Source organism: Sciurus vulgaris (genome assembly GCF_902686455.1).
Source record: "Sciurus vulgaris genome assembly, chromosome: 10".
NCBI classification, from domain to species: Eukaryota; Metazoa; Chordata; class Mammalia; order Rodentia; family Sciuridae; genus Sciurus; species Sciurus vulgaris.
Window position 1 is genome coordinate 14,013,307 of NC_136470.1, and position 26,787 is coordinate 14,040,093.

Below are 26,787 nucleotides of genomic sequence, written 5' to 3' on the forward strand. Positions count from 1 at the left end.
ATGGAGATTTCTTAGAAAACTAGGAATGGAACCTCCATTTGAACCAACTATCTTACTCCTTGTTTTATACCCAAAGGACTTTGTTTTTAAAGGATCGAATATCAATTTTTTTTATTTTTATTTGTTATAATTAGTTATACATAACAGCAGAATGCATTTTGGTCATTGTATACGAATGGAGCACAACTATTCATTTCTCTGGTTGTACATGACTTAAAAGCAGCATACTACAATAATGCAGCCACATTAATGTTTACAGCAGCTCAATTCACAATAGCTAACCTATGGAACAAACCTAGATGCCCTTCAACAGATGAATGGATAAAGAAAACATGATATATATATACAATGGAATATTATTCAGCCCTAAAAAACAATGAAATTATGGCATTTGCTGTAAATGGATGGAACTGGAGAATATCATGCTAAGTGAAATAAGCCCATCCCAAAACACCAAAGACCGAATGTTTTTTCTGATATGCAAATGCTAATTCACAACAAGGGAGGTGTAGGGAAAAGTAGAGGTACTTCAGATTAGAAAGAGGAAAGTGAAGAGAGGGGAGGGGCTATATACTGGGTGTTGGAAGGACAGTGGAATGAATCAGAAATTATTTACCCTGTGTGCCTTTATGATTACCTGACTGGTGTAATTCTGTATCGCGGACAACTAAAACAATGAGAAGTTACACTCCTTTATGTATGATATATCAAAATGCATTCTACATTCATGTATAACTAATTAGAACAAATAAAAAATAAACATTAATTAATTAGATGTTTATTTTTATAAATTTGACTAACAAAATTAATGAGGTTTGTATTCTAATCTTAAGAATTTTTTAACATTCTCATATGCATTGTGATTTTACAAGAGGAGAAAGGAGGATTATAGTCTTCCTCTTCTGTGAGACAGTAGAGTTAAAGGGATCCACCACCAGTTTTTCCAACATACTTGAAGTCATTTGATATTGTAAATTTTAAGCAACATCCATATTCAAACTAATGAGCTATTCGTCTCACTTCAGGGAATTTCTGCAAAGAAAAAATACCTAAATGTCTCATATACACTTTTGGTACTTTACTACCAAAATAACTGTAATCATGTAATTGGAAGGGAAACTGTTAGCACACTAATAATCATGAAGAGAAGTCAATAATGTTCTCAGTCTGAGCTATTAACAGCTTATTCTTCCTGCTGGCCAAACAGCCATAGAGGGTAATGTCTTGACCATAAAATTAATTCCAATGTCTCACTTTCTGTGTCCTGTGGATATTGAAGGTGAAGAGGTATCATTTGTTGGTCACATTCTTCAACTTATAAACCCAATTTGAAAACTTTAAACTTTCAAGAATTTCAGGGGGATTACCCCTGGTCTATTACTATACTATCAAGTTCAGGAAAAACAATCAAAACACAGTTAGCAATTTCTTATAAAGCTGCAAAGTTCATTCTGGAAAAAGATGTAGAAATCTCTTCTTAATGGATTTTCCATACATGGGCAGGAATGGTTTGACATCAGCCCTACCTTTACTGAAGTCATGAGATGGAATTCTACTCAGCCTCATTTTCCAAGGAACATGGGAAGGAACATGGTTATGGATTCTAGAATGATGCTACCTTTTGCTTTCTACTTCCTCCCTTTTGTCAGGTGGTTCCTCACTTTTCCTGGGAGATTCTCATCCACTTCATCTTTAGTCCTATTTTCTGAGGAGTTTAAGTGCTTAAGACTGTAATAATAAAACCCCACTCATCTGCATTATGCACATGGTCCTCAGCATGTTAGCTTTATTTTCTGCTGTGTTAAGGAAATATCTGTGGACAGACAGACCTAGTCTTGCTTTCTGGCCCTGTAAGTTTTTATTAACAATTTTATTTAACAAATTACCTAAAATTTCTATATTTTGTCTTCTGAAAAACAGGCATAGTAGTTAATTCATAGCACTACTATGAGGAATAAAAATGAGAATATAAAGTAAATGTCTTTAGAATTTGAATTTATAGAAGATGTTGGGTCTCAGACACCTTTGCCCTTCTGAACATGATTTCCCTGAATATGTGTATTATTGTCATATTTTGTCAACTAGTATTCTCATATTAGTTTCCTTTTAGCAAGTGGTGGGGCATAAGATACTTTGGCTTTACTGATATTACAATATGTCATCATTTCAGGCATAAACCAACCAACTGTTGCTTTCTCAATGATGGATAAAAATAAATTTTGTTTTCCAAAATTTACTTGTAACTAAATTAATAGATATTCTTCCCTAAATTTTCAGGATTGTTATGATGGATCAGATGATACAGGTAAAAAACACACACAAAAAAATCTTCCTGAAAAGACTCTTTTACCTGCTGAAATACTACTCTGGAGAAACTCCTAATAATCACAGCAGAATGTGATGAGAAACACTGAAAAATGATAAAACACTAGCATTGAAAAAGAATGTCACCTGGCACATGTTAGCCCACCAGCATGAGTAAAAGACGCTATTCCTAAAGCTAACAGAATCAGTGATTGCTCTACTATCATTTTGTTGGGACTGCCAAATAGGACATTGCTTATTAATGATCTTGACTCAAAATGAATGTGCACCATCAGCTAACATCTTTACCTACTGAACTTTAAATTCTTTGCAATGTGGTTAGTGATGGACAACACATCGCCCTGTAGCTGTGTAATTGTGTAGAACTGATGCTGCCCAAATAAGTCCAGCCTGTGAATAGGCATGCGATTCCTGAATGCCAGGAGCCTCTGGCAAGACACAATTTGATTATTAACTTTAACCCTCATCCTTTTCCATAGGCCAGTAGCACTTGGGTAGCTCTAGTGGTAGGTACAGAGTTGGTAAAGATCAAGACCATTAAAAAGACAGAGGAATCAGCACTGCTGGGACTTTTAACCAACTGGCATTCCACTTTGTTCTTGGGCTCCCAAGCTCTCCTCTAGGTAACAGGATTGCTTGATCATCAGATTATCACCCTCAGAGTCCTCTATTTGGCTTCTTCATCTATTGGATCTTCTGAGATTTTGTGCTTTAGAATCATTTCTTGAAAGATTTAAGCACTTAGATTACATATATATGTATATAATTATATGTGTATTAATTTATAATTATATATTGTTTCAGTTAGGTTTTTTTCCCCTTGTGACCAAAAGACCTGACAAGAACAATTATTTCAGAGGAGGAAAAATTTATTTGGGTCTCACGGTTTCAGAGGTCTCAGTCCGTAGATGGACCACCCCATCCCTGTGGGTTGGTGGTGAGGTAGAACATCATGGCAGAAGAGTGTGGTGAAGGAAAGTGACTGAGGACAACACTAGGAAGCATAGAGGCAGCTTACTTCACCAGAACAAAATATATACACCAAAGGTAGGCCTGCCAATGACCCACCTCTTCCAGCCACACCTTACCTGCCTACAACTACCACCAAGTTAATCCCTATCAGAGAATTAATGCACTGATTAGGTTAAACCATACTCCAATCATTTCACCATTAAACATTCTTACACTGTCTCACACATGAGTTTAGGGGGACGTCCCACACATAAACCATTATCTATATAGATCAATCGATAGATGAGATTTTTAGTTGCAAAATAATCTGCTGTGAGAATGAACCCATTTAAATTGCCTGAGCAAATGTTTCCACAAGAAACACTATGTATTTCTAGATCCCAAACTCTAGCATTATTGGCTACAAGTCCTGTGTATAATATGAAACTTCTCAAAAATTCAATTTCCTTAAATGTAGAAAAGACAAATAGTATTTATATCTCAGGGCTATATGAAGAAAAAATGATATGTGAAACAACTCAAAGAGTTTCTTGACTACAAAAAGCGCTCTATAAATGTTAACTACTATTAGACTATAAATATATACATTTTATGGGCAAAAAATAAATGCTCATAGATGACTTGACCTAACTCTAATTGCGTGAGCAGAGAAACATTCTTTTAAGGATTCTACATTGAAATATGTTTTCTCTAAATTCCTGAATATTTTAAGTATCCACCAAAGTACACAAGGGTGTACTCCATTCCCTCTCCGATATCATATTATGTAAATAAATGTTTAACTGACTTCTTTGGTAATCATTTTTTATCCTGGCCTGTAACCTATGGCAAGATTATCTTGATACTTTTCTAGGCAATAGAAACATTTCTTTTACCTGTAATCTTTCTTTGTAATTCTACCTCTGTTCTTCACCAGTGTCTGCTCTTCTGGGCTACTGCATTGCTATGTCTAGGTCCATCTTGGAACATAATGCACTCTCACATAGTAAGGAAATTTGACTATCTGTAACATTGCTTTGGAACATTTTATTTGTTCAGTAATTTTCAATGTGCTTCAAGAAAATAATTTGGTGTTTGCTTTACTGCTTATAAACATAGCCCCTAAGGAGCCATTAAAAATTTACACTCTATAAATTTGATAGTAGATTACTTTTTTTAAGTATTTGGGCTGCAATTTCCATCTTCTTAGCTAATATAATTTAAATCCACTTATATCTGGCATTCTATACTCATCCAGCTGGTGAAGGAAGCCAAGCAGAATTATTTTTCCATAAAACTCATTTGGATCTTATGGCATATCATGATCATGCAATGATATCTTTGCCTTTTATGCACCATTTATATCACACATACTGCGTCAGTTGCCACTGAGTGTAAGCACATGGTTTATAATGTGGCAAGACATATTAGGAATGATTGAGAAAAGAACCCATTAAAATATTATAATGCAAACAGGGAGAAAGAAAAGACATATAACTCAGCATCCTGTAAGTGATCTTCTCAGTAGCAATTTGAACTGGCAATGATGATCAATTGCTTTGAGTATACAACCATTATCTGGAGTCCAAGACAGAACAGTAAACTGTTTTGAGCTATAAAATGCAAGCATGCATATTTATGATAGTGTTAATCTATTCAGTTGAAATTAGACATCACACTAAAAGACATGTTCTTATGTAAATTATAGTGCAGAGAGCTGTTGTTCCCACGAACATCACAGCCATGAGGTAAGAGTACATAAGCCTGTGGGCCAGCAGGAGACATTTGGAACCCTCTGACATAGACAAATGAATCAGACAGAGAGATGACATTTTGCACTTGTAACATGGGAAAATTCTCTTCCTATTTCTTTACAGAATTTCTGGTCTCTTAAATCTGATCCTGAGCCTCTTCTTATCCCAGCCACTTGGTCTACTTTATTGACCTCTGTTCTTCCAGTCTCTGTCAAGTTGAATCTCTCTGTACCAATTCTCAGAAGAGTTGCTGTAAATCCACTAGCAGTCATGCTATTTTCTGAGGAAGGTCCCTGTGCTATAAATCCAATGGATTTCAGTCTCTGCATTGTAGATCCAGTGGTTCCCAAAGCTTGAATTATATTCTCAGTTTCCTTTCACTGAGACTACTCTCTATTAAGAACAGTCTGTCAACATAATATAGACCAGTCCACAGACCTGACTTCTATGCAGTTCATTACCTCTACTTGTTTTAATAGGAAAGGCTGTTTTCCACCACATTCATCTACTACAAACCCTGTTTCTAGAAGATACTGGCCTCCACCTCCTTAGTTTCTCTCAGGAAGACATATTCTGCCATCATTACACAAACAATTGTTAACATTGAGAAACTAGAATTTTGTATGTCAGATAATGAGATAATTTCTATGTAAGAGATATCATGGAGTTATTCCATGTGTTTTTTATTCTAGATTATAATATCTGTGTTGCTATTTAATAAAGTAAATATTTATGGACTTTGAACATAAACAGTTTTTCCTTGATACTTTAGAATTATTATCCTACTGAATGTATTAGACAGCTTTCTTTTACTGTGACAAAATACCTGAGAAAATTAAAAGAGTACAGATTCATTGTGACTCAGAGTTTCAGAGGTGTCAGTCCATGGTCTCTTGGGCCTACTGATTTTGGCCTATGAGAGGAAGAAAAACATGGCAGAAGAGTGTGATGGAGGAAACTGCTCAGCCCGTGGTGGCCAGAAAGCAGAGAGAGAGATAAAGAAGAAGGGGATGGGGAAACAGTATACCTTTCAAGAGCATGCACTCAGTGAACTATTTCCTCCGACTAAGTCCCATGTCTAAAATTTTCCATTACCTCCCCCAATTGAGTCAAGAATCCATTAATGGATTATCACTGATGAGGTCACAACCCTTATGATATAATCCTTACCCAAAGAACCCACCTCTGAACTCTGCTGCTTTAGGGAACAACCCATTAACACATAAGCTTTTTGGGAGACATTTAAGATGCAAACCATTACACTGGAGTTACATTTTCTTTAATATGACAAATTACTATTTGAAAAGTTTGGGTTAATTTTGAAAAACACAATCTGCATAATCAGAGCAAGGGCATCACATTTGTACAAAAAGGAAAAATTCTAAAGTCCACAATACCTTCTAATGAGAGAATTACCATTTTCTACAAAAAACAAGAGGACTCAAAACAATTCAAAGCAAATGTAAAGGACCTACGACTTCATTTACCTTTATGTAGTAGCTCAAGGGTCCTTCAAACAGTAAAAGTGATTGAATCTAATGGACAATGACAGATTTAACTCTAAAGTCACTTGTCTTAACACACTTAACCTCATTTTATGGAGCCATATTAGGATAAACTGACTTTAGGGATAGGGTCCTCTCATAGTCACCTGTATGTTCTCACCTTCCACCAAGGGCCTACACTACACATCAATGCATGCTGGCTGAATTGATGGGACATATATCTCTCCAGTTTTCAAATTTCATGTTAATATACTAAAAGGTTTGAATGAAAAAAATTCCATTTAACAAGTGTTTATTTAGCATTCATTTCGGACCAGGTACTCTTGAAATAATGGCCATTTCTATGTTTAAACACACACACACACACACACACACACACACACACACACACACACACGAGTTCCTGATAGTAGAGACTAATGAGTTTCTTGAAATCTAATGGGAGCATCTAGCTTGACACGCTTCCAACACTGAATACTTATGACCACTTTCCTTCATTATTGACACATTTTCAACCTGACTTTGTTACTTCACTGGCTATTCCTTCTCATTCATTGGTGGGCTCCTCTTCCTGTGTCAGTTCTTTAAATGTAAGGTTTATTCAAGTTGCCATATTAGCCCCCTTCTCATTTCATTCTACATATATTCCTGGGCTTTAATAAACATTTTTATGGGAGGTGGTTGAACACCATGGTAAAGCAGGTAGTTTATGATACTATGCTGCCCAGGGTTTAAATGCTAGGACCTACTCTTAGTGCTGTTATGTCACCTTTCAATCCATACTTCACATTGGAGTTGGGGTCATTTCTCTAGGAGGCAAATTTGGAATAGTCATCTCTATATTTATATCTATGAATGTGTTCTAATTTCTACAGACTCATGTTCCTTTATTGAAACCAATGAGGGTAACTATGTTTTAGAATAATACATATATTTTCAGATTGTAGAAAGAAAATGTAGAAGATAAATTTAATTATATAGTAATCAAAGTACCTGGGACAGCACTTTAACATAAACATATATATATATATATATAAATTAAATATACATGTATACATTCATTTCTGAGGCACATCATAAAGATATTTATACTAAGCAGAAATAAATAGAAAAAAACTGTGTACAATTTTCATTAGGTTGAGCCATGAAATTCCATCTAATGATAATAAGTCATGCAGTCTTTAACCACCAAGTTCAAAAACAAAAAAGATTTAGATTTTCAGAGTTTATTTGGGCCTTAGAAGAATCCATATCCCCACCATTGCTTACAAAGCCCATTGGAAGCTGACTGCTATCCATCTGTCTCAGCTTTGTCTTTCACCTCTTCTAGGAGTCTGGCTGATGCCAGTATTCTTGAGACAGGGCACTTTTGCCTGACTTACTCCTTCTTTACCTTAAGAGTTAAACTGATTCAAAATAAGTAGCATCTTTGAAGATAAAATTTTCCAGGAATGATATAATTATTCATCATTATCTGTGGTCAGATAATAGGACATCTTGCATATCCTATTTAGAAAATAGAAGCAGAGTTCAAAAAGGCCAGCACACACTTTTAGAAAAACCATTCTGAAAAATGTGTAGGAAAGAGAATTGAGAGAGCAGGACAAAATCTCTGAGGTACAGTGAAGACCATCCTTAAGAGCAGAAGCAAAAGAACTGAATCAAAGAATGACATGAAATCTTCAGAAAAAGGAAAAAAAGAAAGGAAGGAAGGAAGAAATCTGCAGAGATGAAGTGGCAAGCATGCTGACCTGAGGTTGGAACTGAGAGATGAGAAATAAGGGGTCAGTGCTGTCTGCAGACATACTGTCTTCTAACCCAACACAGATGGCACCTATATCTAAGACAGGTTGCATAGAAAAAGAAGCAGGTCTGGGCCCCTTGTCCAACCCTCAGCATTGCTGGTCAGAGTTCGTAATAAAAGATGGTCTCCTTACAAAATAAACAAATTAATTAATCGATAATAATAATAAAAGTAGGTCTGTGCCGGGTGGTTCTCATTATGAGGGTGCTTCAGATGTTGTTGGGTTTAATATTGAGCAGCATTTAAAAGTAGATGTACATCAAACTACATTCTGGAGGTCTAGTGAAAATGTAAGATAGGAGATATTAATGGGAATAATTCCACTAATTTCCTAGCTTGCCATTAAGTATTTTTTGACCAAGAACTATTAACTTTGACTTTACTTCAGCTGAGGTTTCAGTATTGAGTAAGAAAGAACATAGCTATTGATCACTCCATCTTAATGATTAAAATTCAAAGATGTGCCACTCAAGGAGGGAATCATAGACCAGGTTAAATTTATGATTCTATCAAACATGATTTCCCTGCGATAAAATTTTTAATAACAAGACTTCTTGATGATGGAAGTAATGCATTCATTTGCATGTGGACATGCACTGCTTATCTCAAGTTGATTGGTAAATTGTTATGATCTCGCATGTTTGCATAGTACCGGTCTAGTCTAGAGGATGGAAAAAATAAAACATTTTAAATGATAGGATTAAGTATAAGGATAAGGATGATAAGAAATCACAACAGAGAAACCAAATTTATCCTGGGGTATGATGACTCAAAAGCAAGGAGACCTAAGTATTTTATTGCTGATGAAGAAATGACTTTTAAGGGAGAGAGAATAGCATGTCTTCAGAAAAGAAACTTGAGATACTTCACTGTGGAGCAAAGGCAGAGTGTTGAGAGAGATGACCTGACAGGGACATCATCGCACAGTCATGTAGACCATCTACAAGATTTGAGTTTTATCTCAAGCCCTAGAAAGCAATCAGGAAGTTATAATCAGCAGAGTGCTATGAGTAATTATTTCCCTTAGGAAGATCAATCACACAGGAAGGCAGAGAAAATATTGAAGGAGATATTTTTTTAAAAAAAGAATCAGGCATACTTGGAACGTTGTCAGTAGTCCCAAGGAAAAGAGGAGAAGTACTTGGATTGGAGCAACTGACATTGCTACCCCACCTCCCAGCCAATTTTTGGTGCCATTCTTAATTGTTACAATGGGAGAGGGGTGCTGTTGGCATCTAGTAGTTAGAGACTAAGGATACTGCCAAATATCTTACAACATGCAAGAGGGCACCCCACAACAAGAATGATCCAACCCATAATGTTCACTGTGCCAAGACTGAAAAATTATGGATCTTCAGGAAGGCAGTAAGAGGAATGGATAGATGTCAGATAAATTCGCCAGATAGATCAGACAGTATTCAGAAAGGATTGCATATATTATGAGTCCAAATTTCCTGAGTTCAACTGTGTGGGTGGAAATGTTTCTCGTTAAGATGAGAGAAAAAAAATTTTTTTTTCTTTTTAAGGAGGAACAAAAAGTTTAATTCCATACCCATGAAAGTTTGACACTTTATGAAATTCCCAAATGGAAATGGTAAGAAGTAGTTGGAACTCTAGATGTAGACATTTTTAAAAATGTATGGTACTGATAATATGATTTTGAATGACTCAATGTAATAAAATAAAGAAGATATTTTAACCCATTCTCTCTATAGAGAGAATATGCCTATAGTTTAGCACCTGGTCTCAAGAATACTATGAACAAGATCCCACCAAGGGCAACAAAAAATTAGGTAAAAATTAGAGACCATGTCGACTGTGCTGATGTGGCTCAGTATTCATACGGAATTAGCATGGCGTCTCCATTGCATTTGTCCACAGTATTGAGGTCACTGCTGACCATGCAGAACCTTTTCAGAAGAGGGCTAGACAGAAACAAGATGGTTATTGAAAAGAGAATAAAAATTGAGGGTACTTCACAAATTGTCACCAAACTCTTTAGAGAATTCTGACTTTAAAAAGAAAAGTTATACAATCATGGAGGAAATGACATAACAATATCTTTGGACTGAAAAAAATTGATAATATTTATAAAACTGAAAAAGAAATTAACCATTGGAATGAATGAGAACAAAACATTTCAAAAAAGAAAAAAATAAGGACTCCAGGACAGATATTTTGCTTGGGGGCAGGGGTGGGGGACAGATAAGGAAGATTACTTACAAGCACTGAAATTTGTGACAGAGTGTGATTTTTAAAATAAACATATTGATGTAGTCTAAGTGAGAAGGATATAGCTTTTTAAACAAGACATTTGAAATAGCAAATCAGGCATACCTATGGAGGAGAGCATGTACAATATAAGATGTCTAACAGAGGTCGTGTTGCTGGAAACATTACGTGAAGGGAATATAAGATTTCATTTAAGTTTTGTGTACAAGAAAGAATTGGAATAGTGCTAAATGCTCAGCTTTCTGGCTGCATGACAGTTCCTCATGTGAAAAACAGTTATTCTATTATTATAGCTTCTTCAGTCATGTCATAAACATGTTGTGAAATATTAGTTCAGAATCTGTGAAAGTACTTTCAGACAAAAATGCTTCCAAAAAAGGAAACAGAAAGCAATACAGAATATGTCTTAATTTACTAAAGGCATAATTCACCTTATGAATGATTATGAATCCATAATTCATAATGGATTTGATTTTTCTCAAAGTTTGTGGACACCATTATGTACATATGTTCATTTGTAATAAATATATTTATATACAGTGTCATTCTCAGGGGGTTGTTTCCTCACTTACCTAATAACTGACTCTCCATATACCTTAAATAACATTATAGTCAATTTTAATTTTTTCAAAATGTAGCTTTACCTGTTTTTAGAATAGGATTCCAAATTCCAGAAGTAAGATATGCAAATGTTTAATGTTTCAAAGTTGTAGTGATTTGTACTTTATACAAAAAAGTATGATTCTAGAAATGGTAAAATAACTGAGAATCGTGTAGCTGCAGTATACTACTGAAGATTTCCCAAGTAAAACTATTCTGATTTGTCTATAGGAATGTAGGAGCAGGGATTCGAACACTGACCTCACAGTGCCTTAGGGAAAGTGATAGACCACAATGACAGTCATGTTGGAAACCTTGAGTTAAGGGCATGTCCAGCTGATGTGTGGTTTTAGTACCTGTAACATGATGGAAAGAAGCCAAGATCCAGATACTACTATTGAGGGTTGTATCCAGGCTTCCAGCCAAGTTAACTGACCACCTCTTTCCAATTATGCTCTCTCTGATCCTTTTGTATGTGTGTGTGTGTGTGTGTGTATGTGTGATGGAAAAACAACAAGCACACATTTATACATGTTGACTACACGAATTCTTCATAAAAATTGCCAACACTCAAAGCCTCATTTTCCTCTTAATGTACATGTTATAAGTGGCTCACTTGTTAAAAACCTGGACTGCTGGTTGTGATTAATGTGGGGATTATATTTAAACATGAAAAAAGATAGTATATTCATTAAAATTACTTTGAAAGTCAAAAATAATTACTTCCATATGCCTATGTTTCTTTTGGATAAAGTAAAAATATAAAGATTTGATAGCATGCTTTCATTTCATAATAGTGGTTGAGCACCCAATATGTGCCAGATGCCAAAGGTAAGCACTATTGCTAGCCCTGCTGAGCTCCTGTGTGCTACTCCCTGCAAGCTAACTTCTCCTCATCCTAGAAGGCACATTTCAAAATATGGCCTTTAAAGATGCCCTTTGTGATGCCTCCATTGTGCATGTGTGTGTGTGTGTGTGTGTGTGTGTGTGTGAGTGTGTGTGTGTGTTTGTGTGTACATTTGTGCACCCACCCAGACAAACAGCATATAAAATAGTGAGATTCTCCTCCCTGCCAGACAGAAAGAGTTGAGCTTGGCCTTGGGAAATGAGAATGATTTAGAGTAATAGAAGAAGAGAAAAAGGGAGCAACACATTCAGTAGAAATTTGTAAGTAAAACAATACCCAGAATAGTGCATTGGTAGATAAACACATACTATCAGAGACTAGGAAAAATCATCTATGAAGCAGGTTGCAAAGATCAAACTAAATAAATAGCTTTTTGATTTTCACATCTGTAAGAGGTTTACAAAAGAAGTTGGATATAACAATGAGGTGAAAAAAGAGACTTTTTAAATTCCAAGACTTTTTCTTTATCCATTGATTTTTTTGATAGCGATAAGAATAAATTTAAGTACTTATATGAAAGTAAATTTCATTGGTACTTTGTCTTTCTGGAAGGATTGAGCAAAGGAGAATCTCATCGGGGGTGAAATGAATCACTCTCTAAGGTGTCAGATTTCTCACTCCCAACTGAGTTGGCAAAGGTTAACATTATTAAAATTCAAGTTTTTGGCTAATGTGTTTCATTGGTAGTCAGCTCACTAAAGGTATACCAGTTTTTTAGCAATTATTCCTAGCGATAGTCAGGAAGTGTTTGCCAAAAGGGTTCTCTGCTTCACACAAAAAAGGAATCCAATAACTCTGTGGGTGGGTTCAAACATGAGTGGCTTAAGGATGATAAGCTAAATGATAGCAAAACAGAAGATAGTTTGTTACAAGCATCTGCGTGGTAACTTTGAATACCAAATAAGTAAATAATCACAAATTAAGAAGCCATGTCTTCATTGGCTATATTTTGGAATATAGGGACGAGAATACCTTAGTGGATATATAGCATAAAACAAAAATATCATCAGTTAAATTTTTTTTTCATTTGAATACTTAATTGTCCTTGTGTCTCAAGGAAAGGGAAATGAAGACGCAGTAGCATTGGTTCAACCACTTAAAACGGATCTTGAAAGCCATTGTTAATTGTATCCCAGACAGTGCACAGCTGCACCTTTGAGCTAGGCTGCCTGCAGGTATGCACCCAGATTCCTGTTGACCTTTGGTTTGAACCAAACCTATGGACTAGTTTCCCAACATCATTAATTTGTGTTGACTTGTTCAATGGAGCCCTTCCCCCAAACCACTCAGACCCTGAGATCCCACTCAATCGTTTTCTTACACAACAGCTCGATTTTTTTCTAGCATCAATCATAATTCCTGACTAAATGATAAAATTTCCAAACCCCCTTTGTGGTTTGAAGCTATAAACATAACACATTTTCAAGACTGTTTGAACCTTTGTTTTCCTAGATTGCAATCATAATTGGCCCCAAATAAATATAATATTCTTTGTTCTCAGCCAGGTTGATTTAATTCTCGATTGGCATGTGGTTCTGGAAGCAGAAAGAACAAGCTTCCCAAGTTGTCAATGCAGCATCGTGGTTCTTGCAAGCTTTATACATAGACACACCTGGGTTATGACACAGGATCAATGACTTCTTTGATCATTACCTGGAGGTCATATAATTTCTCCAAGCCTCCATGACCTCATTCCTAAATCTTATCTCATAACAATTCTTAAAATTTTTATCTCTCGAGATTGTTATGAAAATTAAATCATGCCACACAAATATTTTGCAATACTAAATGCTCGATAAATCATATGAAAATAATTAGAGGGCTGGTGACTGTTAGGAGTACATTACTATTGAAAATTATGTACACTCATGCTCAAAATACCCACAGTTAAATACAATGAAGAAGGGGGCTATTGGAAAATCCATGATCAATGTTTAAAAAAGCAAACCACATTTTATTATTTGGGGAGTAATAAAATTTCTAGGGGAAATTTCTGGGGGAAAGACAGAGAGAGAAAGAGAGAGAGAGAGAGAGAGGGAGCGAGAGAAGCGGAGTGGCTTCTATAAATCAGAATGATTAATCTGCAGTTAAGGGCACATGAGTGGGTTCCATTGTAATTAGCGCATAGGCTAATTAGTCATTTCACAAAAATACATGCACAAGAATGGGCAGGGTCTCTGATACTGCATCACACCCCCAGAGTGAGGGTATATAAACACCACTGGGAGTACTCAGGGGCATTAGAGTATCAGTTCTCAGTAACTCAGCTGACCTCACATCTCTCAACATGTCCTACAGCTGCCATTCTGGAAACTTCTCCTCCCGCTCCTTTGGGGGCTATCTGCCCTATTCACACTCCTCATGTGGTTCTTCCTACCCCAGCAACCTGGTCTATGTCACAAACCTCCACCATCCCAGCACCTGCCACCTGGGAACCTCTCTCTACAGGGGCTGTCAGGAGACCTTCCACAGGCCCTCAAGATGCCACACGTCCTGTGTGGTGTCCAGGCCCTGCCAGCCATCCTGCCACCGCCCACGGACCTCCTCTCACTGCAGTCCCTGCCAGAGGACTTATGCTGCATCTCTGGGCTTTGGGTCCAGCAGCTGCCACTCCCTAGGATATGGATCTAGAAGTTCCTGTTCTCTGGGCTGCGGATCCAGGAGCTGCTACTCCTCAGGCTGTGGATCCAGTGGCTTCAGACCTCTGGGTTATAGAATCCATGGCTGCCCTTCCCTGGGCCATGTTTCCGGAAGCTGCCATTCCTTGGGCTATGGATCTAGAAGTTCCTGTTCTCTGGGCTGTGGATCCAGGAGCTACTACCCCTCAGTCTGTGGATCCAGCAGCTTCAGACCTCTGAGTCACAGAATCCATGGCTGCCCTTCCCTGGGCCATGTTTCTGGAAGCTGCCATTCCTTGGGCTATGGATCTAGAAGTTCCTGTTCTCTGGGCTGTGGATCCAGGAACTGCTACTCCTCAGTCTGTGGATCCAGTGGCTTCAGACCTCTGAGTCACAGAATCCATGGCTGCCCTTCCCTGGGCCATGTTTCCAGAAGCTGCCATTCCTTGGGCTATGGATCTAGAAGTTCCTGTTCTCTGGGCTGTGGATCCAGGAGCTGCTACCCCTCAGTCTGTGGATCCAGCAGCTTCAGACCTCTGAGTCACAGAATCCATGGCTGCCCTTCCCTGGGCCATGTTTCTGGAAGCTGCCATTCCTTGGGCTATGGATCTAGGAGTTCCTGTTCTCTGGGCTGTGGATCCAGGAGCTGCTACCCTTCAGTCTGTGGATCCAGCAGCTTCAGACCTCTGAGTCACAGAATCCATGGATGCCCTTCCCTGAGCTATGGAACAGGATTCTACCACCCATCCTATGTGGCTTCTAGAAGCTTCCAGTCTTCTTGTTACAGACCAACCTGTGGATCAACCTTCTAGAGATGAATTTGCTGAATATTCAGACCTTTGAAACCAAATATCTCAATGTCTACTAGAGCTGTTGTTCTCAGATTTTCAGCAATGTTAGCTAACCCCTCTCTGAACCCTTTCTCTGGCTTGATGCAGCACAGGCTGACAGACTAGTTTTTTCAGACTGTGAAATTAATGAATAACCAAAATATAGAGTTGAATGTCTGTAATTTGGAAACAAGTAATTCATTAGCATGTAAATTCATCCTATAAAATTTATGGAAGTGAGTTATATTTGACCTAATAAACTCATTCACTCTTGCATACCATATGTGACTGGTTTTGATTATTTTTAAATTTTCAAAGTTTTATTTGTGGTCTGTTTTTGGGTCTCCAGGTTCTCAGAGTACCTTCTATAGGAATCCTATTCCAGCATAAGTCCTCTGGTAGGGCCTGTAATAGCTCTCTGAATTTTGGGTCAAGCTGCTGCCATTTCCTGGGCTATGGATCTAGAAGATGCTACTTATTGGGCTGTGGATTCAGTGACTTTAGACACCTGGATTACAGAGTCCGAAGCTTTTCTTGCCTGGGTTATGGATCCAGCCTGTGTTGTACATCATACATGGTTTCCAGACCCTGCCAGTCTTCTTGCTACAGAAAAACCTGTGCATCTGGTTCTGGGTCCTTTTCATAATCTTACTCAATATCTAATCTTGTTGATCAATGTCACAAGTGCCTCCTCTACAAATCTTTCTTGTCTTCCTTGTGTACAAGAATGGCTCTCTTGCTCTGTGGTTGTCAATTTTTAACCCTAACTCTGACCCCAAATACTTACTCACATATTTCAGTTGAGAAACTCTATAACTAGTGTACTAACTCAAAATAAAATTTAAAGTTTGCTTTGGAGATGCAATTTATATTGTTGAATTTTCTTCCAAAATTCTAGGAATGCTGAAAATTCAACTTAATTGATTTATTGCTTTGGTATCCAGCTAGATTTTTTTATTCGTTTATTGATTAGGGTATTGGTTGTGAAACACTAAAGGGATTATTATTAAATTATCCACACATTAAGATAGATTTTTGAAATCCTGTGAAGTTAGGAATTTGAACATAACTTTCAGTATTTTTCTTTCTCCAACTATGAAGTAAAATGATATTGTTTAAATATATATACTTTAGTTAATTAAAACTAGATATAGGAATTAAATTGATTCCTCTAAAATGTAGATCCTTAAGTCTAAGCCACAGGTCTAATTCAACAGACTGATAGTTCTATTAGAAATGAAGAAAAAATATAAATTTATATGGTATGGTTATAGATGAAAGAAAACTGAATTGAATAAAAATTAAAATGATAATGTATGAATTTTAAGTATATTTCCTTGAACTCTCCTAATATTTACTGGTAAAGTGGTCAAGTGCCTGAATCTTAATGATAATTATTCAATATGTTCTACTTATTGAAGTATATATAATGAGGAAAACCATGAAACTTGACTCAAGGATTAAAATCATAATGTTGACATTCTATCATTTTTATTAGTTTTAATTGAACCACAATGATTGTTTTAATTTATGGGGTACCCTATGCCAGACACCCTGTGTGATATCCAGGTGCTGCCAGGTGTCCTGCTTCTGTCCAAGGACATCCATACTCTTAAGTTCATCCCAGTTCATTTAACATTGCATCTCTGGGCTTTGTATCCAGCAACAGTTGTTGCCTGGTCTATAAATCTAGAAACTGCTACTCACTGAACTGTTTATCCAGTGACTTCCTATCCCTGGACTATGGATACAGATTCTGCTGCCCAATATAGTTTTTCTTCTGGAACATGCCAGTTTTCTTCCTACAGACCAACCTATGGATCTAACTTCTAACTTTTAACTTAAAACTTCAGACCTTGACTCTATAATTTCTCTTTCAAAGTCTTCTCAGCTCTCCTCTGGCTAGAGCCTACATTCTACCAGCTAGAAGAACAATAATAAAAAGAGTAATTTTATTAATAGTAAAATAATTTTTTATTTCATAGCATATCTATCTCCTTTCCTACTATTTTACTGTGCTTCCCTTAGTTCTCTGGTTAAAAAGGGAGCAAAAACCAGGTGTGATGGTACATGCCTATAATCCCATCATCTCAGGAGGCTGAGGAAGGAGGATCCCAAGCTCAAAGTCAGCCTCAGCAACTTATTAAGAACTACTCTCAAAATAAAAGAAATTAAAACTTAAAAAGGGGCTGAGGATGTGGCTCATTGTTAAGTGCCCCTGAGTTCAATCCCCTGTATGGGGAAAAAAAAAAAAATAAAGCAGCAAGAGGTAAAACTTTTATTTCAAATAAATTCATTTAATAAATTCATTTAATATTAGATCATGAATCTTTCTGTTTATTCTTTTTTTGAAATGTGTATTGGGAATTCCAAATCTATTGTTCTTTGTCTAAAAATGAAATATTTAATTTGAGGAGCAAGAATAGGTTTCCTGATAAGAAGACTTTTCTTACAACACAGAGATAGTTACTGGGAAATTCTGCCAAGTAGAATCAGAATTTAGACAGCTCACCCTCCAATTTTCTATGACCATTTCAGTCTAATCAGGATACATCACTGTGGTTAAACTAATATTGGACCAGGTCCAATAAGAGAAGTTTCAATGATGCTTCAAGAAGTGTTAGTCTGGCTAATTTTCATGAGAGAAATGTCAAAATAGGTTTCCTGAGCTTCCTTTCCAGACTTACATAAGCCACAAGAGAATTCTGAGGTTGTGACTTTACATGATTACAGTAGCTCATATAATGAAACGAACATTTTATGTATGAAGAAAATTAAACAGGTATGTATTCTATTATAATTAAATTAATGAATCTCTAAGATTTTTTCTTATGTTGATACTTAACTCGATTCCTTCTATTTGATAACTAGAAGACCATCTGTTTCCAAGTAGAAGTCACCTGAGAACCAAGCCAGTGTTGTGGGTAGATAATCTGGATTGAGGGAAGTCTTTACCTTCCGAGATGTTGGGCATGGCTCTGGATGAGATAACTAGATAATCTATTACATTCTCTTGATAAGGGAAATAGAGTCATCTACATTCTCAAATATATAAGCAGAAAAAAATATATAAAGGGACATGGGTAGTCCATGTTCATTCCCCTCAGTTGTTTTCCTCCCATCTCTTCCTGCTATGATACTTGGATTCCGCTTACATATCTCTCCTCATCCATACCAGTCTGCCTTTAAATGAACACAGCTTCTCCAGGTTTCAGAACTGGATCTAGCAAGTCTATGGCACCTATATCCCTGCCTTCCGCTCCGCAACGAGCTTGCTTCAGGAAAGCATGAGCATAGATCTGACTTAAACCAATGAGAAACAAGGAGTGGTGGCAGAGCTGTTGATGCCAGAGTTCTTCTCATGGAGTTTCTTGAAGCAGCCTCTCCACATCTGCATTTGTCATTATTTATATGACCTTAATATCAAATTAAATTAAACCCCCACCTGGAAAAAGTCAAACTCAAGGAATACATAGGCGAACAAAGCTTGAATCACGTGATTTCTGGCCTTGGATTTATGCAAGCCTTTACATTATGTAATCGATGAAGCCTTTTTGAATTACAATTTTTGTTAGCTGAAGCTAAGGTATTGGTAGAGGAGACACTCATTCAAAAACCTTAAACAGTGTCCTTTCTCAATGAAGTCCCCTTAATAAATCTCAACCTGTAGTCTACCTAGGCCTCTCTCCATCCCCTTGTCCTTCCTCCCTCACCTACACACAATTTACCAACCTTCACCCCATTAATGCTTCCTGTTCCTATTTCCTTCAACACCTTCTGCAGAGCTGAGCTTATATAGTACAGAACATCTAAAAGGAAAAAAACCTTTCTTCTCTCCTTCAGAGCCCATGGAAATATTCTCTTTCCTCAACCCTTTTAGATAGACCCCACAATCAGGAGAATTGATTATTCCCTACATGATGTTAGTATATATGTCCTTATATTTGTTTAATAACAAAGTCATAATTTTAATATTCCATTGCTATTATTACTGCTCTTTATTGGTATACTTTACTTGTTTTTTTTTATTATTCTCTTATTCAGCTTTTATTTTTTTACAGATTTTACAGATTGCATTTTGATTCATTCTACAAAAATGGGGTACATCATTTCGTTTCTATGATTGTACACAATGTAGATTCATACCATTCATGTAATCATACATGTATATAGGGTAAAGATGTCTGTCTCATTCCACCAATTTTCATAGGCCCTCCCTCTCATTTCCTTCTACATATTCTAAAATTCCCCCATTCTTCTCTCATTCTCTACCCCACCACCCCCATTATATATCATTCTCCACTTATCAGGGAAAACATTCGATCTTTTGTTTTGGGGGCTTTGCTTATTTCACTTAGCATGATATTCTCCAATTCCATCCATTTATTTGCAAATGCCATAATATTATTCTTCTTTATGGCTGAATAGTATTCCATTGTGTATATATACCAGAGTTTCTTTATCCATTCATCTGTTGAGGGACATCTAGGTTGGTTCCATAATCTAGCTATTGTGAACTGAGCTGCTATAAACATTGATGTGGCTGTGTTACTGTAGTTTGCTACTTTTAGGTCCTTTGGGTATAAGCTGAGGAATGGGATAACTGGGTTGAAGGCGGGTCCATTCCAAGTTTTCTGAGGATTCTCCATACTGCTTTCCAGAGTGGCTGTACCAATTTGCAACTCCATCAGCAATGTAAAAGTGTGCCTTTTCCCCCACATCCATGCCAACATCTATTATCATTTGTGTTCTTGATAATAGCCATTCTAATTGGTATATGTTGGCTTAGACTTCCTCAACAAGACTCCCAAAGCACAAGGAATCAAAGCAAAAATCAATAAATAGGATGGACTCAAACGAAAAAGTTTTTTTTTTCCAGCAAAGGATACAATCAAGAATGTGAAGACAGAGCCTGCCGGGGTCCAGCCCCAGCAGGGGTCCATGGGTTCCACACTGGTAAGGGGGCGCAGGGAGACAGCGTCGGCGATGGATGGAGAATGAAAGACACAGACTCTAGTTCTGCTGCAATCATTCCCACTTTATTCTGGGGAAGGCTGGGTTTATATACATTTTTCTTCAGGCTTTGATGACAGGCTTGTGACTAATAAAATCAAAGAAGTTTCCAAAGCATAGGCAGAAATTGTTTTTACCGAAGGATTGTGAGAAAACAGTAACCTTACAGGTTATCCTTACTTAATCACCAGGGCTTGCCATTGATAAAATAAGCTGGTCCATATCTAGTAGCTACTGTGGGAGATGCTTTGTGCTTAGAACTTGGGGAAACATTGTTATCTATAAGTTTCTGTGCCCCAACAGGTTCTGGCTGTGCCAGTAAATGCAGTGTTTGGTTTTTAACATAATAAAAACATTCTGCTGTTGTGAGGTTAATCATCACAGGGTTTCAACGTGTGTTTTGTCTCCATGAAGTTTTTCTGGAAATTTGTAGAATTATTCCCATCACCTCTAGCAAGATCCCCAGACTGAAGTGAGTAATATATTATTAGGAAAACTCCAAGCTAGGGAGGCATACATCTGGCATGCAATCCTTTTAGGATGAGTCTTTGCAATCATCCTTCAGTGGAACTCTGTCAAGCACTGTAAGGAGAGCCAGGCGCCCCCGCAAGAGCCTACAGAGTCGGAGGAAAACTCCTCTACTTGTTTATTCTTATTGAAACTCCAAAGCACAAAACAGAATTTCGTCTAACAGAATCTTAAAAGTAGTAAATACTCAATAAGAATGAATTGCATAAATAAATGAATGAAATAGAACTGGTGTGACAATCCTGGGGACATATTATGTCACTGACATTCAACATGCATTCATTTATGCCCTGAGCTCCTTTTAGATGAGCTAGTTGTCATCAATCCTCTGGATCATTATCATCAAAATTGATTTAGCGCAATCTCAATGTCACATTTTTACAAGTGCAATACCCACACATGGGAGAAAACTTAAAAGTAAATTCACATTTCTGGGTCTCACAAAAGCAGAAAAAAAAAAACTTCACTCAAAACTAATTTCCAAGGCAGGAAAACATGTGCATTTGGAGAAAAGAACCAGAATGAGTGTATAATTGTTATAATAAGCCATGGTAGTTTCATTTCCATGACATAACGGGACAAGGGATTGGAAAATGTGAACTGTGAACTCAGATGGTAAAGATACCGTAGCTCATTCTTTCCCCCCGATTATTTATCCTTATGACTTCCACAGACACTGAACTCCTCTACTTTCATTTTTCTTCTTCTTTTCCTTTATTTCTTCCTTTCCCTTTTTGGTTGATTGAATCAAAGTCTGATACAACTGAATTGCAAATGACCAAGAATCACCCCGCCTCCCTTGGGACTCCAAAATTACTTGGGAGGAAATGTTGTTACCTGTGATTTCTTTTATTCTTACATCAAAAGATCTATTTATCCTTGGAAACAGAGAAATCTGCAAAGCTGTTTGCATAAACATCATTATTATTGTCATAGTGACATAATTTTGAAGTATTCTGGAGCCTAAATCCTTTTTTTTTTTTTTTTCCGTATGCATTACAGTGTCTGAGAAGGGTTATATCCTACATGACTGCATAGAATGTTAAATGTAGCAAAATTTAGATATTCCCCTGAGCCAACCTCTTTTGGGGAAGAGCAATACATAATTGGCCAGAAAAGTTTCCTTTTACTTTTGTTTCTCTGGAGTTATTCTTAAATACTTAAGATTAATGATATTTAATGGTAGATTATTAGATATAAAGGTATCTAATGATAATCAGATATCATTAGTATCTAATGATAATTCATTAGAAAGTTTTGGACTCCTTTCAGCATGTATGGTATCCAACTGTCTACTGACTTCCATTTTGTTTCTGTCCTGTTAAAATTTGGCTAGTAATCTTAGTAAAGATTAGAAGATCTTAAACGAAAGTGAGGATTTCATTCAGTAGGTGGAAGGGACACGATGTTGTATGATGTCCCATTCAATTCTGATAATGGTATTCTAAGAGAAAGGCATAGGATGTGACAACTGGGAAAGACCATGGGGAGCTCCTTTTTGAATTCTAGTGTACTCGTGGAGGTAGAGTGACAGGTCGAAGCTGCAATGGGAATGAACGGGACCACCAGGGCTAGGAGTACATCCTGGTGTTCTTCCCTCTTGGCCTAGCAAGCCTCTGCTGCCGTGCAAGGTCTCGGCATGAGTGACTTGTGGGATGGAGAAGAGCAACGGGTGTAAATTAACTAGATCACTTGGCATATGTTTGTTGATGTAACAAAACAGAAGAAGGATGAAGAAAATAAATCCTGGGAGCACTGGGTTGAAATATGTTACTGAAGAAATTTCTAATGTTTTATTTTATTTTACTTTCATGTGACTGAACAAGTGATTTGAACTCTGGCATAACCACACAATCAAATATAAAAATTTGGCCATTCTACATTTAATGGGAATGATCCAACCTTTAAAATAGATGGGCACACGAAAAATTAGACAAAAACAACACAACCTCACACTTTCTATTTTTTCAAGAACTGGGAATTGAACTCAAAGTCTCATACGTGCTTGCCAAGCACCCTACCTCTGAGCTATACCCCCAGCCCTACAGTGCAATCCTAAACATGGAAAGCATACTATGCTTATATACTCTTATGATTTAGCCCAGATTAATAATGCTCTGAGTCTTTGACTGCATGAAGGACCTTACCCTGTTCAGAAACAATAGCTACTAATATTCTATGTACCCATACGAACTGTGACAAGCAAGTGGGTACTACATATATAACTTCATTTAATCAGTCGGTTTGTAGTCCATAATTTGCATTTTAAAAAATAAAGAAATCAAGGCAAAGAGTTTAAGACAATTATTCGAGGTTATGATTATGGGAATGCTGGCATTCTGGCTCTAGAATTTCTTATATTTAATTGCTTCCCACACCAAATTGTAATATTCCACCCTCTGGTGGTTAGGCCGTGTTCCTGCAGCAGAAATCATTTGTATTTCAAGACCAGGGAGTGACCTGGGCAATTGTTTCGTACCCAGGCACCATATACAATTAAGGAATTAGTTGAGTCTACTTCTTAAGAATACTCAGAGATAGACTATGTCACTATCATCACCCAAGTGCCTACCAAGCTAATACTTCGTTTTTAGTAGGCTGCCTGAAACAAATCCAAGGTGACCAATCTCTCTAGCCCTCTCCATTCCGTAGTAACAGTCAGGGAACTCCCTCTATAAATCCAACAATGACTGAAATCTGTATGGACATATACTCATTGAATCAAAATTACATGTTGAAATACCTTCTAACTTAGTAATTAAGCAGAATGTGCAAGTTAATGCCTCATCTCAAAGAGAAAAGAACTTAGGGAATGTCCTTATGGACAAATGATAGACCTAACGTCACCATTTGAACATTTGGAGAGTAGGATCTGCACGGGTTTGTGCTAATTTGCTACACATTGTGAGGTTAATAACAGGGCTGTCTGTTGAAGAGAACTGTGTGAATTCCATCCTGCATGCTGTCCTGCTTTACCCACACGATTTGGCAATAGGACTCTGTGACTGCCATGAAAAGTAGTGCCCTTTTTACCGTAAAAGCTTTTGAAAACACACCTACATACAGTGAAACATTACTTTAAAATAATTGATGTCAGCTTGTGCTCTACTAATAAGTGGCTTTCTTGGTAATTTTATTCTTTTTTTCACAAAAGGAGAACTAAAAGGTAGCTAGAAGTGGGTGTTTGTTGTTGTTATTGTTCTGCTTTGTTTTTTAAGCTCAGTACCCTTGCCAATTCTTTAACATTTGAGATACATCAAGGTTTTGAAAACTGTGTATCTCCATGCATCTAGCTACAGTTTAGCAAACATTTTTATTCAGCACCTTTCATTCATTAATCTTTCAAGACATATTTTTGGAGATCTTATTATGTGGCAGGCACTATGTTGAGACTCACTGTTGCAGATACAATAGTGAAGAAATAAATAGTAAGCAGGCTCTTGCCTTCATTGAACACAGTAGAAAGGCAAAGACATGACAAGGAAACAAAAAAATCATCCTAAATTTTCTGAAGGGAAAGCATTCGATCCTAAGAATGAAATCCTTTCTTTAGATGCAGTGGTGGAGAGTTCCAATAAGAGGTAACTCTGAAACTGGAATCAAGAGAACAACTGCATATAGAGGGGTCAGGGGAAGGCAGGAAAGAGCCAAACAAAGAGGAAGCTGTGTGTTGGACACCAAGACAAAGATCTCAGACTGAGTCAATGCCTCTAGAAATGGAGCATGCTGGGCAGAGGGAAAGGACAAGAGTGAGGGTCAGAAAAAGGGGGTGACCAGGTGTTGTAAGGTGCTGCAGTCTAGGCTGAGGGGAACAGGTCAATTCTAAGGACAATTTAATCCCTTTAAGGAGAGTCACAAGCTACAGTGGAAGTCTCTGTCTAATAGCATATAAAATACAGTCTGCATAAAAATCAAATTGGTTGGTAGGGCTCTGGTGGCAGACATTTGGGGGCCTTCAAACACACAAGAATGGTCTTTCAAACTATCCATAACTCAGAAGTACTGAATACATGCTGAGAGTGCAGTCAGTCAAGCTGAAAATATTTACATGTGTCCTTTTCAATATATGATGTGTCCTTTTCAATATATGATATTACCCACAGTCCTTCAAATATCGAGGATGGGCTTTTTGGAGAGTTATTCAAAGATCCTAGGTAGTCTTCATTTTCTTCATATATGAAAACAAGACTAGGTCCCTGGGCTAAGAATTATTTCTGTTCAGTTTCATTGTCATTTAAGTGGTGGTTGGTAGATTGCAGAATGTGTTCTAGAAATTATGCTGGCAGATTCTGTGTCGTGGGCATGAAACTGCTAAGTGCTGCATGCAAATGTAAACCATGTAGGAGGTGAACATCTGCCTGCAGTCACAGACCAAAACCAAAATAAACACAAATGGAAAGCACGTCAGAAACCGGGTTGTTCCGAGGGAAAACTACCAACCTGAGAAGCACAAACACAAGCACAGTGCTCAGTATAAAGCACAGTTATAATAAAAAGGGGCTGAAATTTACTGAAGTAGTGGATATGGAGATTAGGAATACAGAGGAGGTGGGAACAAAAGAAGTTACATAATAGGTACCAAAATAAAGTTAGGAGGAGTGAGTCCTGGTAATCTGTAGACTGGCGGGCAAGTATAATCAACACCATCTATGATGAATTTCACAAATAACTTGAAGAGTCCAAAGTTCTTTGGCACATAGAAATGACAAATGTTTGGTAAGATGCAAACTTTGATTACTCTGACTTAATGATCATACATGGTATACATGTATCAAGTTATCCCATGTATCCCATAGATAAATACGGATCTTAGATCAATTTAAAAATCATAATGAACTCACTGCTTTGTAACTCCCATTCCCACAGGACACACTATAAACCATATAATGCATCTTCTTTTACTTAATTTTATAATTTTTATTGTTTTCTTTATTTCAACAGTAATATGCCTTCCTCAATAAATCTTATTTGATGTGTATAGGCAAAGAGAAAAGGTAAAAAATGACCTATTTTCCATTTAAAAAAATCAATTAGTAATTTGGAGGAAGAAGCAGTAGCCTGTAAATGGGAATGGGAATTGGCTCCAGGAAGGGCTTTCAAGTAGACAAGGAAAACAGAATTTTGTCACAGAGGGAGGTATTGGCAGGGCAATGACCACATTCAGTATGTCGAGTGGACAGGAGGAAGGACTGCTTCAGTGGAGTCCTCTTGCATCTGAATGCAGTCTCCGCTGGATCCACCTCTGACTCAGAACATCATCATCTTACCACATCTGCTCAGAGGACATTCTTAAAACTCCAGCACTGAATGTAAACCAGCATTCAGTTGGTAGTTGCCACACATTACTGCTGTCCACCTACCAATATAAAGAGTCTTGGTGGCTAAGGGAAAAAAATTGTCAGCTTGAATGACACGTTGGAACTCGCATCTGGCAAACCCCACCCTAATGAGTCACCTTTGGAGCCAACATGAAAGCCATTTTGAAGATCCAAAATGGACTTGCATCTTTGTTCATAAGACATCATTTGCTATATAACTAAACAGTGTGTTAATGAGATGTTATCCTTCAAATTAGCTTTAGTAATGAAATGCAAAGGAGTCTTGAAAAAAGCCAACACCCAGTTTTCTGAGTGGTATAAAATCTCCCCTGCAACAAATTTGATCTTCAAACTTGGCATCTTGAGTCCTTTTGACTAACTTCAATTAGAGGTTTTAGCAAT

The 26,787-nt window shown here is 37.2% G+C and overlaps 1 protein-coding gene across 1 annotated transcript; it reads left to right on the plus strand.

Moving 5' to 3' along the window:
• Positions 1 to 14,365: 14,365 nt before the first annotated feature.
• On the plus strand, positions 14,366 to 15,508 carry LOC306670459 (uncharacterized protein; the record flags this gene model as incomplete). The annotated part of the gene is made up of 2 exons (XM_079155098.1): positions 14,366 to 14,709; positions 15,130 to 15,508. The coding sequence occupies 2 exons, from the start codon at positions 14,366 to 14,368 to the stop codon at positions 15,506 to 15,508; spliced, it is 723 nt and encodes a 240-aa protein (XP_079011224.1).
• Positions 15,509 to 26,787: the final 11,279 nt, after the last annotated feature.